This window comes from Cetorhinus maximus, chromosome 5, assembly GCF_964194155.1.
Source record: "Cetorhinus maximus chromosome 5, sCetMax3.hap1.1, whole genome shotgun sequence".
NCBI lineage: Eukaryota > Metazoa > Chordata > Chondrichthyes > Lamniformes > Cetorhinidae > Cetorhinus > Cetorhinus maximus.
Genome location: NC_135883.1, coordinates 81,605,283 through 81,618,958, shown reverse-complemented (window position 1 = coordinate 81,618,958; position 13,676 = coordinate 81,605,283). Strand labels below are relative to the sequence as shown.

The 13,676-nt window shown below is 43.3% G+C and overlaps 1 protein-coding gene across 1 annotated transcript in view; it reads left to right on the top strand.

Annotated features, from left to right (window-relative positions):
- The window catches only part of lama2 (laminin, alpha 2), a 582,487-nt gene that overhangs the window by 352,156 nt on the left and 216,655 nt on the right, over positions 1–13,676 (top strand). Inside the window, exon 21 of the mRNA XM_078542125.1 lies at positions 12,428–12,605. Within this exon, the coding sequence (XP_078398251.1) occupies positions 12,428–12,605 (178 nt within the window). The remainder of the gene's footprint in view (positions 1–12,427; positions 12,606–13,676) is intronic.

Here is a 13,676-nt window from a genome sequence, read left to right as displayed (position 1 = left end):
CAGTTGAACATTCAGGGGGTGGAAAACCCTTTCCTGTTCATGAACATAAGGGGCTGCTGCCATGGAGCTTTCAAAGCCACATGTGTGCAATTGATTGTGCCCTGTATTCCAGGGAAGCCTGAGATAACTGCAAACCCCAGAAATCCAGCAGCCTGGCTTCATTGGGTGTGAACTTCACATAATGATGAGCCTTACAGTAGTGGGCATCTAATACCTTCTTGATACATTTAATGCTGAGGGTTGTGAGATGCTGCATAGGTCCCCTGTGGATCCCTGGAATGACCTGCAGGCAATAAAATTGAGCACAGCAGTGACCTTCAGGGGCATTGGCAGGGGATGTCCTCCCAGTCCATGGGGGCATTTGATCCTCCTGCAGAATATGGCAGATATGATCCACCACATCTCTTGACAAGTGCAGACGTGCGCGGCATTATCTTTCACTCATCTCTAGATAGGTGAACCTTTGGTCGTGTGAGTCGCATCCATGGGATGGGTCTAACCTCCTCATCCTCTGGGTGTTTCTGGGGCTCCCCTGGAACATGGACCTCAGGCTGGGCCTCCTCTTGAAGCTGCGCAAGGTGGCACCAGGCCCTTCTCCTTCTCAATCAGATCACTGCCATCAAGAAGGCAGCATTGAGCGCAGGCTCCATTATTCAATCCTCCTTCTCCCTGTAGACTGATGGATGCAACAGATTAACGAATAACTGCGCAAATATAATCGACACCCCCCACCCACAAACAGAAATCCACAGTAATGCCCTAGGGCTGTGTCTGTGCTACTAGCTTTTTACTGATACAGCCTTGTAGCTGAGGGGTGAACTCACAGACCTTAGTGGCCAAGATGCTTTCACCCCAAAGTCATGAGCCAAGTGAGGGTAGACAGCTGCACACCACTTATATCTGATTGTGATTTAGACTGATCTAATTTCCCACTGGCGTGGCAAGTAATTGGGAGGGGGAACGTGATTCCAGTGAGTTGTGATTCTAATGAGTATTCATGACATGGCAATGCGTGTAAATGGCATTCCCAATATGGATCAGTGGGAAACCCGACTCACCATCAGCTTGCCATGAAAGGGGTGAGGGGAAAACTCAGCATTGATCTGCCATCAGTGTGGTTCTGATTTTGGCCTCTCTCTGAAATCTCTGCTCCTGTCTGCCACGAATCCCGCCACTGGCAGGACCGGAAAATTCTGCCCATTATGTAATGATCAATAAATTACAATGTAATAATTCTGGACTATGCTCCATTTTATACTCAACTACATCATGCACTCAAATGATTCCTGCATCACCACATTGGGCAGTCAGTTCCTTTGGGCGGAATTTTCCAGTACGCCCGTGGTAGGTGGGCAGAGGGGAAAGTGCGATGGGAGCTGAAAAGTCGGTTTCTCGCCGGTGTAAAATGACGGCGGGATCTTGCACTCCCGCCTGTCATGGCGGGTCACCATTCCCGCCAGAGGCTAGCATAAAACCAACTTGCATCCTGTTAATGGGTTGCAGATGAAGGCCTGACCGGAATCGTTCCCCACCCCACCCGATCGTCAGGGCTGCCAGGGGAAACCACACCAGTCCAGAGCATACACATTGGTCTGGATCAACGTGGGTTGTACATGTTGGCACTTATCTGAAGAAGACCCGGGGCAGCTTCCAGAGCTCTGGATGGAGGCCTCCAGTGACAATGGACCCTGAAACACACAGCAGTGGGTGGGGGGAGCATCTACCAGATGGATCTTTCAGCTTCACAGTCTTCCAGGAGGTTCTTCCAGCTTCAGAGTGTTCTTGGAGGTTCATCTTCTATCTTCAGGAGGCCCATCTTCTATCCTCAACAGTGGGTCAGTTATGTCTGGACGTCTTTTAAAAATGCTGCCTGGATAGGATGGAACGGCGCACGCCAGCACGCGATATGTCGCAAACCCCCAACTGCATAATTGATGAGGCTGGGGTCATGTGATGCAGTGCGAATTCCCAGTGGCCTCTGCGGTGGGAAGCACTCCCCATCTCCGCCCCCGCCAGGTGACTTAGTCCCGGAATGGAAAATTCCACCCTTCGTTACAATCTTATTAGACTAACATTTTTGACTTAGATAAGCCCATTTTTGACTTTTTTCTACATTTTCTTTTATTTTCACAACTTGTAAATCAACACTTTGCTTATGACTGCATTAAGTTAAGAATACAAATTTGAAAAAGAAATGCTGTGAATTAAAGGCAGTTTTCAAAAATTCAGTATACTGAGATTTTCCTGATAGCTGATAATGAACTGGAGACTGAAATAACAAGTGCAGAAATAAAATTTAACTTTGGAAAAATAATTAGTTGTTTTGTTAGTGTAAACTGTGACACAAATTCAGCTACATCACACTCCGGCATGTTTGAAGGGAGCTAGCTCAGTATCAGGGCAACAGCATGGTAATCCCATTGTTTTTCATTTTCTTTGAGCACTGCTCTCCACCAAGAGCAAGGGACCACCGAATTTACCCTTAACAATTTAAACTTCATATTAGTTAAAGGGGGAGACTTGTCTTCGAGCTTACTGCTAGAAATCAAATCATTTCAAATAGTAGAGTTCTTTTCTTCTCTGTTGTGGTCTTGCTGGACCTGTCTCAAGCAGCCAAGATGGCAGCCGGACAACTTGATTTCTGGCCAATGTTTCCTTTGAGCCTGCTTTCATGAAGCGTTCAATTGCAGCTGTATAATGATTGTTCTCCCTTATTTTCCCACATTCTTATGGAAAGTTGGCTTATCTCAGTTTTGCAATAGTAGAGCTGAAATGAAGAGTTCATCAGAGGAAGCTTCACTAACTCTCTGTACCCCTCAAAACTGAACTCACACAATAAAGCAAGAAGAACTTAAGATGGTTAGTAGGTGGTTCTAGTGTATAGTGCATGATGTACTGGGAGAACCTTGAATTTTTGGGTGAGTTATCAAGCTCTAGCAACCGTTAACAAGTTGAAGGCTGGCCATAACAACGTCCTGGTTTACTTGGGCCACATAGTAACTTCCGCAGCCATGAGCAAAGAGGAACTTGGGCAAGGGGTGACTGTGTATGAAAGAGAGGGAACCCAGCAAGGCAATTTGACTTGCGGCTTAAATAACCCACTCCAAAATAGCAAGTAAATGTTGGAAGAATGGCAAAGTGGTGTACATCAGTGATGTGGCCCTTATCACATATAACTCAGATAACTAAGCAGTGAACGATTAAACTGAGGCCTAGACTTACAGGTTTTTATTTACAGAGACACACATCACATATCATGCACCTTCAACCAACAACACCTCCTTCAATCTGTTCCCGTGGATAGAATTTTTCACTCTTCGGGGGAGGGGGGGAGGGAGGGGAGGTGGGGGTGGGGGGGTGGGGGGTGGGGTTGTGCGGGGGCGGGTGCAGAACCAATCAGCGCCCCCGATTGGGTTTGCGCCGCCATTTTATGTGGGCGGATCAATTAAGGCCCACCCAGTATGATGCGCACCCAGGAGCGCTGAGCGCTCCCTGTGTGGGCGATGAGGGGTGGGGTTGGGGGGTGGGGTTGGGGGTGGGTTTCCCTGAGTCGGGGCACAGGGCTGCCTCAGGGAGATTAGTTTAAGTTCCAAAAATTTTAATACAGAGAAAAAAAATTAAGACGTCCTCTCACGTGACCGTGTCACATGAGCTGGGACATGTCAATGAACTTTAATGAAAAAATGTATTTAATTTATAAACCCTTCATGAAACCTCATCCCGCCCGTGGATAAGGTTCCATGAAAAATGCGAAGGCTCGCCTGGGCTCTTCGCCTGCCCGCCAACCTTAAGGTTAGACGGGCAGCTTCCTCAATAGGCTTAATTAGTTCATTAATGGTCTTAACAGGCCTTTGACAGTTTGGCCGGCTGTGTATCCGCCGAACTGAAAATCTAAATGTCGCGCGGTAAAGTCAGGACGCATGCCCAACATCGCCCCGTGTCATTTTACACCTCGGCGAGTGGGCCCCGTCCCCGCACGCTGAGCCGAAGACTCAGCCCCATGTGGAGGAGCATAGGTTGGACTCAATTACTAGGCACCACCTGAATACCGTTAAACGCTCAATTCAGATACAATTAACACATGGCACCAAAGCAACTTTAGCACATCAAGTTGACGTAAGTCACAAAATGAAATGCTAAGGCTTGTTCAGTGCCAATGTGCTCAGTGCCTCCTATGTGACACCCAAGTGTTGTTGGCACTCAAACATTGTAAAGAGATGGATCATTAAGACCCCAGTAGTTATTCTATGTAATGACACCCCATTAATACTAGAGTGTTTAATCAATGCTTCAGGTCTTCACTATTCAATAATACAAAGTACCCATGGCCATTGCACTGAAGTGCTTTGGTGTTATGGCCACATTACTAGCTCATGGTTTTATTACATTATAGATTTGTCATCCTTCCCACATGTATCTCAGTTAGGTTAGAAATTCAGATGCTTTCTTGACATCCATTGCATGCGTTTAGATACAAACCTCAAAAACCTGAGTTTAACTGAAATTCCTGAGTTTTTAGTTCACTCTTGTTTGGCAAAATACAAGTGATTTAATGTCTCTCCAGTACTTCTTACTTGGGTAATTTCAACTGGACCATCTAGGAGATGCTGAATGGAGGTGAGGTGCATCCCCAAGGGAAGTTCTGGAAGATGGTATGCCAGAAGCTGTGCAGACCCATACTACTCACATAGCCCTTAGTATCCATTTCAGAGCAACATTCCCAGAAGACTGGAAAGGTTGTGGTTCATACGCTTTGATCAAGAATGGGTTGTGGTACATTTCCTACATTGTAACAGTGACTACACATCATTGACTGTAAAGTGTTTTGGGATGTCCTGAGGTCATGAATAATGCTAAGAAATGCAAGTCCTTTCTTCAGTCTGTGTGACAAAAGCAAACGAGGAGGAAATCGAAAGGAAAATTTCAAGGCTGAGGTTTTACTTTAATTCTTGCATTTGGAATAACTTGAAGTCTGTTTAAAGTTCTGTTGAACTTTATTTCTATTATTATGAGAGCTTATCATGCCTTTGGTCATCACCTAGTAGCTTGGGTCAGGATTGAAAATTATTCCTATCTGTTTGGTCTTACGTTTGTGCTTTGATGTTTGTGTTTTCTTTTATATTCTGCCGACTGTAAAGCCTAACTGCTGGTGGGATCATGAAAAGAAAGTCTGCATGCCATGTCTGTGCAGCCCCATTGGTTCCATGTCACTCCGGTGTGACAAAACAGGGACCTGTACCTGTAAGCCAGGCTTCTTGGGGAAACACTGTGCTCTGAGCAGGCAGCTCTATGAACAGCAGTACGATGAGGGTTCAGAAATGGCAAAACCTGTTCAAAGCCAACGTCGACGGTGGTGGGCAACAGGCATTGGTGGCTGTCCACGTGGTGCATACAAGCCTGTCACATCCTCTGCCAGAGGGGTAAAAGTGCATTATGCCTGTGTGCTGTGTCTTCCTTCATAACTGTGTGGATTGAGAAAAATAGTTGCATTCTCCTTTTGAGAAGCATGTGTCACATTTTTGAAATATTGCCATTGCACATTTTTGTAGAGCAATACAATGTTAAAGATTTCAGATCTGGATTTAAATCCAATTTAAACTGATGTAGTGAATGTTTCCTATCTTTTGCTGACTACAGCATAAACAAGCTTGGGCAGGCTTAGCCTAGTTTTTATTAGGCAAGGTGCCAAGCATAAAACTGCACAGAATTTGGCACATATTTGTAGCACTTATGGTGCAAGGTAGGCTATTATTTCAATGGAAAATGTTAATCTGGTGCTGTAGGGCATTGCTTTTTCGAGTTGGGTGCAGTTAGTTCCATGATTGGGCACAGGAGATTGAAGTTTATTCTGTAACTGCCTGTGCTCAGCCTGATCAGCATTTGCTTGATGCTGGCTCTGAGTGAAATAGCAAAACCGTTCCTCTTCATGCACTGGTGGACACAACAACAGATCACATAAAATAGACATTTAATGAAAATTTTAGATGGTTTAGCTTCAAAATATATTTGCATTGTAAGTTCCCTGGTATCACTAAATATAAAGCAGCAGTGTAGTATGAATTCAAATGAATACAAATTGCCTAATTCCCATTTTTCACTAATTTCCTATTTATTAATGGCAATATTTTAGATCGAGGGTCCAAATAAAAAGAAAGCTCTTACAAATGATCACTGAAATGATTTTTGATAGTATCATTACCAATCATCAGACAATGAAAGCTCAAGTAGAAAATAGTGGTTTAAATTAAGAAAAATAGTTTTCAGTGTCAAATCGCAGAATAAATGCAGTATTAGTAAAGTGGATTATTCTGAGGAAGAATAGAAGCACTTCCAAATCAAAATAATATTCTCTTAAAAGAATTCTGCACTCTTTAAGAGGAAATTCCAAATTTCTGGTGTCAAAGCAACTAGCAAATAATGAACTAATCATAATACCCAGTAAAAAAAATAGCAGATGTGCACAGAGCGCTATTGGGCAAGAGATTGGACCATTCCTGGTTCTGGATAACATTCTTCCACAACAGGACTGATTTTTGGAGCCCCTGCCAGGTATAAATGGGGTTTCAGCAGCCTGCAAAATGATGTCAGGTCATTTGCCATCATGCTTGTGATTGTATTCTGGTCGCCACTATCTTGGGTAGGGTCCTTAAAGAGACCGCTGGAGACCCTTCAGAAAATAGCTCAGGATTGTCTTTCTTTTTTTCCTGGTGTGGCCAGGAGGAGCAGCACAAACCTCACCTTCCCAGGGTTGCTTCCTGCTCTTCCATGCTGTGACCTGATAGTCAATCTGGGAACCTGGCTGATTTCCTGCCTGCCCATAACTAGCGAGCTGCACGTGGGTGCCCATTTTCCACCTGCAGCTCACAGGAAAATGTGACTTCGGCCGAGTGATGAGTGTGTTCAGATTATCTATTGCGTGCCTTAAGTTAAATCACCCTGAAGAATTATTGTACTAGCTGGGACTTGAGTTAGGCTACCTTTTCTTTCCAATAGTTATGGCATAATACATGAATTTGGAAGTGCTTCATCTGCCACAATCTACCTTTGCAAATATTCTTATTTAGCATCACCAGAGTGAATAACTAGCAAGGCAATAGATTATAAATGTGCTTTACAATCAAGACTCTGCTGACATGGAGGCATTTGTCACAGAAAAGAATCAGGTGATAAAAGAATTTTATGAATTATTAAATATATTGTTCAGAGCTCACCTTTCTTTTTGCACAGTAGAACATCTAGGGCAGAATTTTGCCCCTAGAGTTGTATGCATAGGATCTGATCCAGAATTTACTGCTTTTAATGATAAAGGAGCCACTTAAGATATTATTTCCTCAGTAAAAGTGATTTTATGAGCTACGTATACCCCATATTTCATATGACTCAATAAAAAGGTGCATAAGCAATAAAATGTATATATTTTGGATCATTAGTGCATTTTTTTTGCTTGGAGAAACAGCTAGAAAAAATAATATTTCAATTTTTTGTTGATTGCAAGTTTGAAAACTAATAAATTTGCATGGTGTGAATTGAATTAATATGTAGAACTCTCAAGGGTGTTCTGAAGCAGAGTTGAAAATTACTATAATGAAATACCAATCGAATTTTTCATTTTATTTATAAATTGATCCTATTAGGTTAAAATCTAGAATGTTTTGCCATTACTTATAGGCATATTTCAAGTACGATGTGAAGATATGTTAATACTATGCATATTTCAAAACATACTTCACTATTTCCCCTAAATTTCATAAATGCAACATCTTATTTTTATTCCATCAGATGTGCCACATATATTTCCAGAACTATGGCACTGCAAGTAAAATTTATTCCATTCATTTGTAAACATAATCATCCTTTTCCCTAAAGTTATTTAATCCGAGCATTAAATATTGTGTCTAAAATATAATTGCAAATTCCGTTTGGACAATGATTACTCAGTTTGCTGATTGGTAAAGTGAGAGAGTTCAAAGGGTGGAATTTTCTTGGCTTTCTGCTCTGGGAATGGGCTGGCAGGCAGGGGTGGGCATAACAGCAGGTATCATGGCAGCAGCATTGTGGCTATTGCCTTGCCACCTCTGCTGGTATTTTTACCTTGATAGAGGAGGCATCACGCCCTTAGGCCAACTATGACCCTTCAGTGGCCAATTAATGACTATATAAGGCCCTTCTCAGATCACCGCTGGTATTTTACCAGCGGATGGAGATATCCATGTCACATGGCAGACCAGGTGGCCATTTTGTGGGCTTTGGAGTATTTGGGCACCCTGTACCCAATTGAAGGCTGTCTCCCACACCAGCTGTTTCACCCCCCCTCCCCCTCCCCCACCCACTGCCTTCCTAAGCCTGATCTCACACCCTTCACCAGAGCCTTCCAGACTGGCCTGGCAAGAGACTCCAACTTATCTTTTCATCCAGCTCCATCGATGATTGTCGATGGGGACTGTCTACAGACTCAGCAGCAGCATGGCAGGGACTAGAGAACTGCTGGCAACCTGATTGGCCAACGACTATCAGCAGTGGCAGTGGGACTTCCTCCCAGATGGAGGCAGAAGTCCCACCCTGAGCCAATTAATAATCTGATGGCTGTTTAAATCGCTGCAGGGCTACCTGGTTTAGTGGAGACATGCTTGCCCCTGACTTTTAAGCCAGGGTGGGAGACACCACCTCTGTGTAAAATTCCAGATAAAGAATGAAACCTAGGGCAGAAGTTTTTGTCCCGCAGGTGGGCAAGTGCCCGACCCAAACGGGATTGAATTAGTGTGTGATGATATTGGCCGAGTGTCCCGACATCATCACACACTCTTGCGATATTTCACTCGTCAGGCATGTGCGAGAGGCAGCAGCACGCCCGCCGACAATTAAGAGGCCTATTCAGGCCCTTAATCAATTAATTAAATTAAATTTTTCACAGCCCGTTCAACCGCTCGGTTGATGGGTGGATGAATAGACCAGGCGACCTTTGCATTTTTAACAAAACCAAATCCACGGGCAGGATGAGGTTTCGGACAGTAAATAAAAAACCAATAAAACTTTTTAAAACTCATTTTTAACATGTCCCTGCTCATGTGACAGAGCCACATGAGGGTATATGTTTCTGTTATTTTTGAAATTTTTTTTTTTTCAGGTTAAAAATCTTCAGCTCCCTAAGACAGCTCTGTGCCTTCAGAGAGCTTTCACTGAGTGCACCTGCGTGCATGCGCTCACTTCAGCGCTTGCGCTCCTCCTGCCCCCACCCAGGCAGCGCTGAGGTTATTGGCACGCATTTCATGCTAGCTGGCCATTAATTGGCCAGCCAATATGAAATCACGGTCGGGGCCTGATCCCCGGGCCATCCCCGGGCCTACCCTCCCCGCCCGCCCGACAAGGTAAAAATTCTGCCCCTAATTTTTTTTTAATCCTTTCATGGGATGTGGTTATTGCTGGCTAGGCCATCAATTGTTGCGCATCCCTAATTGCCCTTGAGAAGATGGGTGCTTTAGGGATGCCCTCAAAGCATCCCTGAAGATGTTAAACACCCCTGCTGACTCACAGGAGTCCCTGGCTTGTGACCAACCGAAATGGAGAAGCTTCATTTGAGAAGGCACCAATTATCCTGTAAGACTCCATTGGGAACATGCAAAGGCATTAAAGAGAGTGCACAAACCTCCCTTCAACTCATCTATGTAACCATCCAAGCACCACCTGCCCCACATGAGGCAGAATGGGCAGATTGTGCATTGTATTTATCAGCCATCTCAGAACTGATTGAACTGGAGTGGAAGCAAGTCATGCCTGAAGGACCGCCTAAGGAGAAAACACTTAACATTCTTGAGACTACAAAAAACTATATTGGACATGGGGCAGAATTTTGCCCTTGTCGGCCGGGGTTGGCGGGGGCGGGTGGGAGCAGTCGGGAAGCCGACCACTGCCTGCGATAGGGGCCGGACTGCGATTTCACGCTGGTGGGCCAATTAAGACACACGAGGGGCAGCGGTCAGCACAGAGCTGCCTCAGGGAGATGAACAGTTTTTTAAAAAAATAACAATTTTAAAAATGTTATAAAACTTGTCCCCTCATGTGATTCTATTCCATGAGCAGGGACATGTTATAAATGTAATGTAAAATGTTTTATTTTATTTTTATTTGCTGTTGGACACCTCATCCCACCTGTGGATGAGGTTTCCTAAAAAGTGCAAAGGCCGCTTGGCCTTTTCACTTGCCCGCCAAGCGTAAGGTTGGACGGGCAGAGAAAAATTTAAGTTAATTATCTTTTTAATGACCTTAATAGGTCTTTTAATTGTTGACGGGCATGCAGGAATCGGCAGCACGCCCGCCAACCGAAATATCACACAACTGCGCCTTGACATCCGGACGCTTGCCCGATGTCAACACGTGTCATTTTACACTCGAGTGGGTTGGGCGGGCACCTGCCCACTAAGGTAAATTTCAGCCCATTATCCCAGCAGCATTGCAGGTATATTTTTGTTAACCTGCATACAGCTCAGCACACAGCACAATAATGCAGAATACCCTCATATATCACATCTCTCTTCATTTGTCATTGCTCATCCTTTGTGTTGCTGTTAAATTTTGACAGTTTCTCCTAGTAGCTATTATTGCAAGTATATTTTGTATGATTTTGCAACCATATTTTTTTCAACGTTTAGAAAACTGTACAAAGCTGCACCCAAAATTCTGATTTCGCTACCATCTCCAAAGTTCTCTGCCAGAAGCACAAACGCAGAAGATTACTTTTTCAATTCTATTTGCTAGTCTCTCGATGATATTGTATATATGCAAATAAGTGGTATGGCTAATGCATGCTTTGAGCCATAATAGTTCATTCCAATTTTCATGTCACAAAGACAATCATTCAGAATGCACACAAAGTCTGTCCAACAACAGAGAATATTGGAGTCAAATGGCTGCAACTTCATAATTGACCTTATCTAGCACACTTAACAAACGACAAATATAGCCAAGTTGTGACAGGCATGGTGAACAATAATTTAACTTTTAACAATCTCACCCAGTGCTTACTTAATCATATTTAGAGCCTGCAGCCTTAAAAGGACGAAGCTTCACCATAATAGCAGAATATTCAACTGTTGTGCAATGCTCCTTTTCTCAGGAAAACGCATATCACCTAACTTACTTTAAGGAATACCATGGCAGCATTGTTGGTACTATGGTAAAAATGGTATTTTGTGTGCATGTATTCTTGTCAGCTGTGGCTCAGTTGATAGCACACTTGCTCCTAAACCACAAAATTCTGGGTTCAAGTCCCACTTTAGGGGCACAAAAATCAAGGTTGACATTCTAGTGCAGTATTGAGGCAGCATTGCATTGTTGAAGATGCTGTCTTTTGATGACGTGTTAAGTTGAGCCTCCATCTGCTTGCTTTGGTGGATGGAAGATCCCACGGCACTATTTCAAAGAGCAGGGGAGTTATCCCTGGTGGCCTGACCAATGTTTATCCTTCACTCAATAACAACTAAAAAAACATATTATCTGGCCATTATCACATGGCTGTTTATGGAAGTTTGCTGAGCGCATATTGTCTGTCACGTTTCCTACAATACAGCATTGACTACACTTTAAAGAGTACTTCATTGGCTGTAAGGTGCTTTGAGACATCTGGTGGTTTTGAAAAGTGTTACATAAGTGCAAGTTTTTCTTTCATTTCTTTCTGTAACAGATTACTGTGTCAAATTTTAATATTGTAAAGCAAAAAAAAAGTCATTTGGGAAGTACAGGAAAATTCCCTGTGCAATTGAAAATAATGTGCACAGGAACCAGCGTGTTTATAACGTCTGACTTACCTTACCAATCACACTTTAAGAAATGACCTGAACAACAATAAAACTTTGATCACATTTAATGTTTAGTTAACAGTAATTAAAATTGATGGGGTTACATAATACAGTCATCATCTCAGGAGCAGAATAATATATTGTTCTATGCATTATGTAATGCTCATATGCTTATAAAATACTGCATTCTCTGATTCACCATGAGCAGTGACATGGGAGATATGTATTTAAACATAGTTTATATTAATTATTTTATTCATCACAAGTCACACTCAATCATATTGACTTAAAAATTGAACAAATTTTGAATATATCATTGCAGCCTTTGAAATAAATGGGTTAAGCAATGGGCAAACAATTGTCAAACACATTAATTCTTCATCTGCTAATAACAGCAACAGCAACTTCTAGCTTTATATGTTTTGATTACTCCCGTGGTATAAACAAATACATAATTCCACAAAAAGGAAGGATTGTTGGTTTATTGCATTTTGAATTCAGATATTTGTGACTTAATTGTGATTTCTTCCCTTGGTTAATGCGGCCTTTCCCTGCAATGAATTGCATATCTTATTGTTCTACATTATGGTTCTTTTTACTTTGATCTTTGATAACTATTTACTTACATTTTATAGAGTGGAACTTATCTGCATTCTTCAAGGGGCTGCACTCCCTGTAATTGCAATTCCTTTGGGTCAAAATCATTTGACTGTGATGATAAAGGCCGGTGCAGATGTCAGCCTGGAGTGGCGGGGCAAAAATGTGACAGATGTGCCCTAGGCTTCCACAACTTCCAAGAAGGCGGCTGTGTTCGTATGTAAATTAATTTAATTTCTTTTTTTAAGAGATGCCTAAATTAATTAACATTGTAGTAGATTTGGATATTACACACTTTGCTGATGCTGGTAATTGGTTATTGAAACTAAGTACTATTTAAAGAGACCCAGATAGTTCATAAATCCACGCATGGTGTTTAATAATGCACTACTGGGGCAGAATTTTCTGCCTGCCAGGCGGGTGGGCCCAACCCAATCTCCGGCGGGCGGGAACCGATCCCTGCCGGAGAAGCGGGCCCCACCGCCATTTTATGTGGGCGGGCCAGTTAAGGCTCGCCCAGCGTGACGTCTGGCGGGAAGCGCTATGCACTTCCTGTGCGGGCGGGGGGGGTATTCCCCAAAAGTGAGAGTGCGCTCTTTCGCGCATGCGCACGAAAGAGCGCACATCTTCCTGAGGCTAAGTGCTGCCTCAGGGAGATCGCTTACACTTTTACAAATATTAAAAATAGAAAAAAAATTCCCTAACATGTCCCCCTCATGTGGCAATGTCACATGAGATGGGACATGTTCATAAATTACACTAAAACTTTATTAAACCTTTTAGAACCCTGCATGAAACGTCATTCCGCCGCTGGATGAGGTTTCATGTCTTTTCTATTTGCTGCTGGGGCTCCTGGCCTGCCCGCCAACCTTAAGGTTGGACAGGCAGGTCCTTTAATTGTTTAAATGATTCTGTCAATGGCCTCAGTTGGCCATTGACAGGTCGGCGGGCCTGCAGCTGATTTTGCTGCGCCCCCCACCTTCCTGAAAATTTAAATGGGGTGGGATGACATCGGGGGTTCCGCCTAACGTCACTGAGCGTCATTTTATGCGTCGGCGAGTGGGCCTCGCGAGACGGCAAAATTCTGCCCCTGGAACTACTTATTGAAGCGGAGACCATGTTAATACTTAAGAGTAGACTGGATAGGCAAAAGTAAGCAATGGCATCTGGGAATATGCAGGCAGGTAGGATTAAGACTAACACTCATATAGAGGATAAGAACCAGCAAGAATTGGTTGAGCCGAATGGCCTGTTTCCATGTAATTCTATGGGCAGAAATTTTCGCTG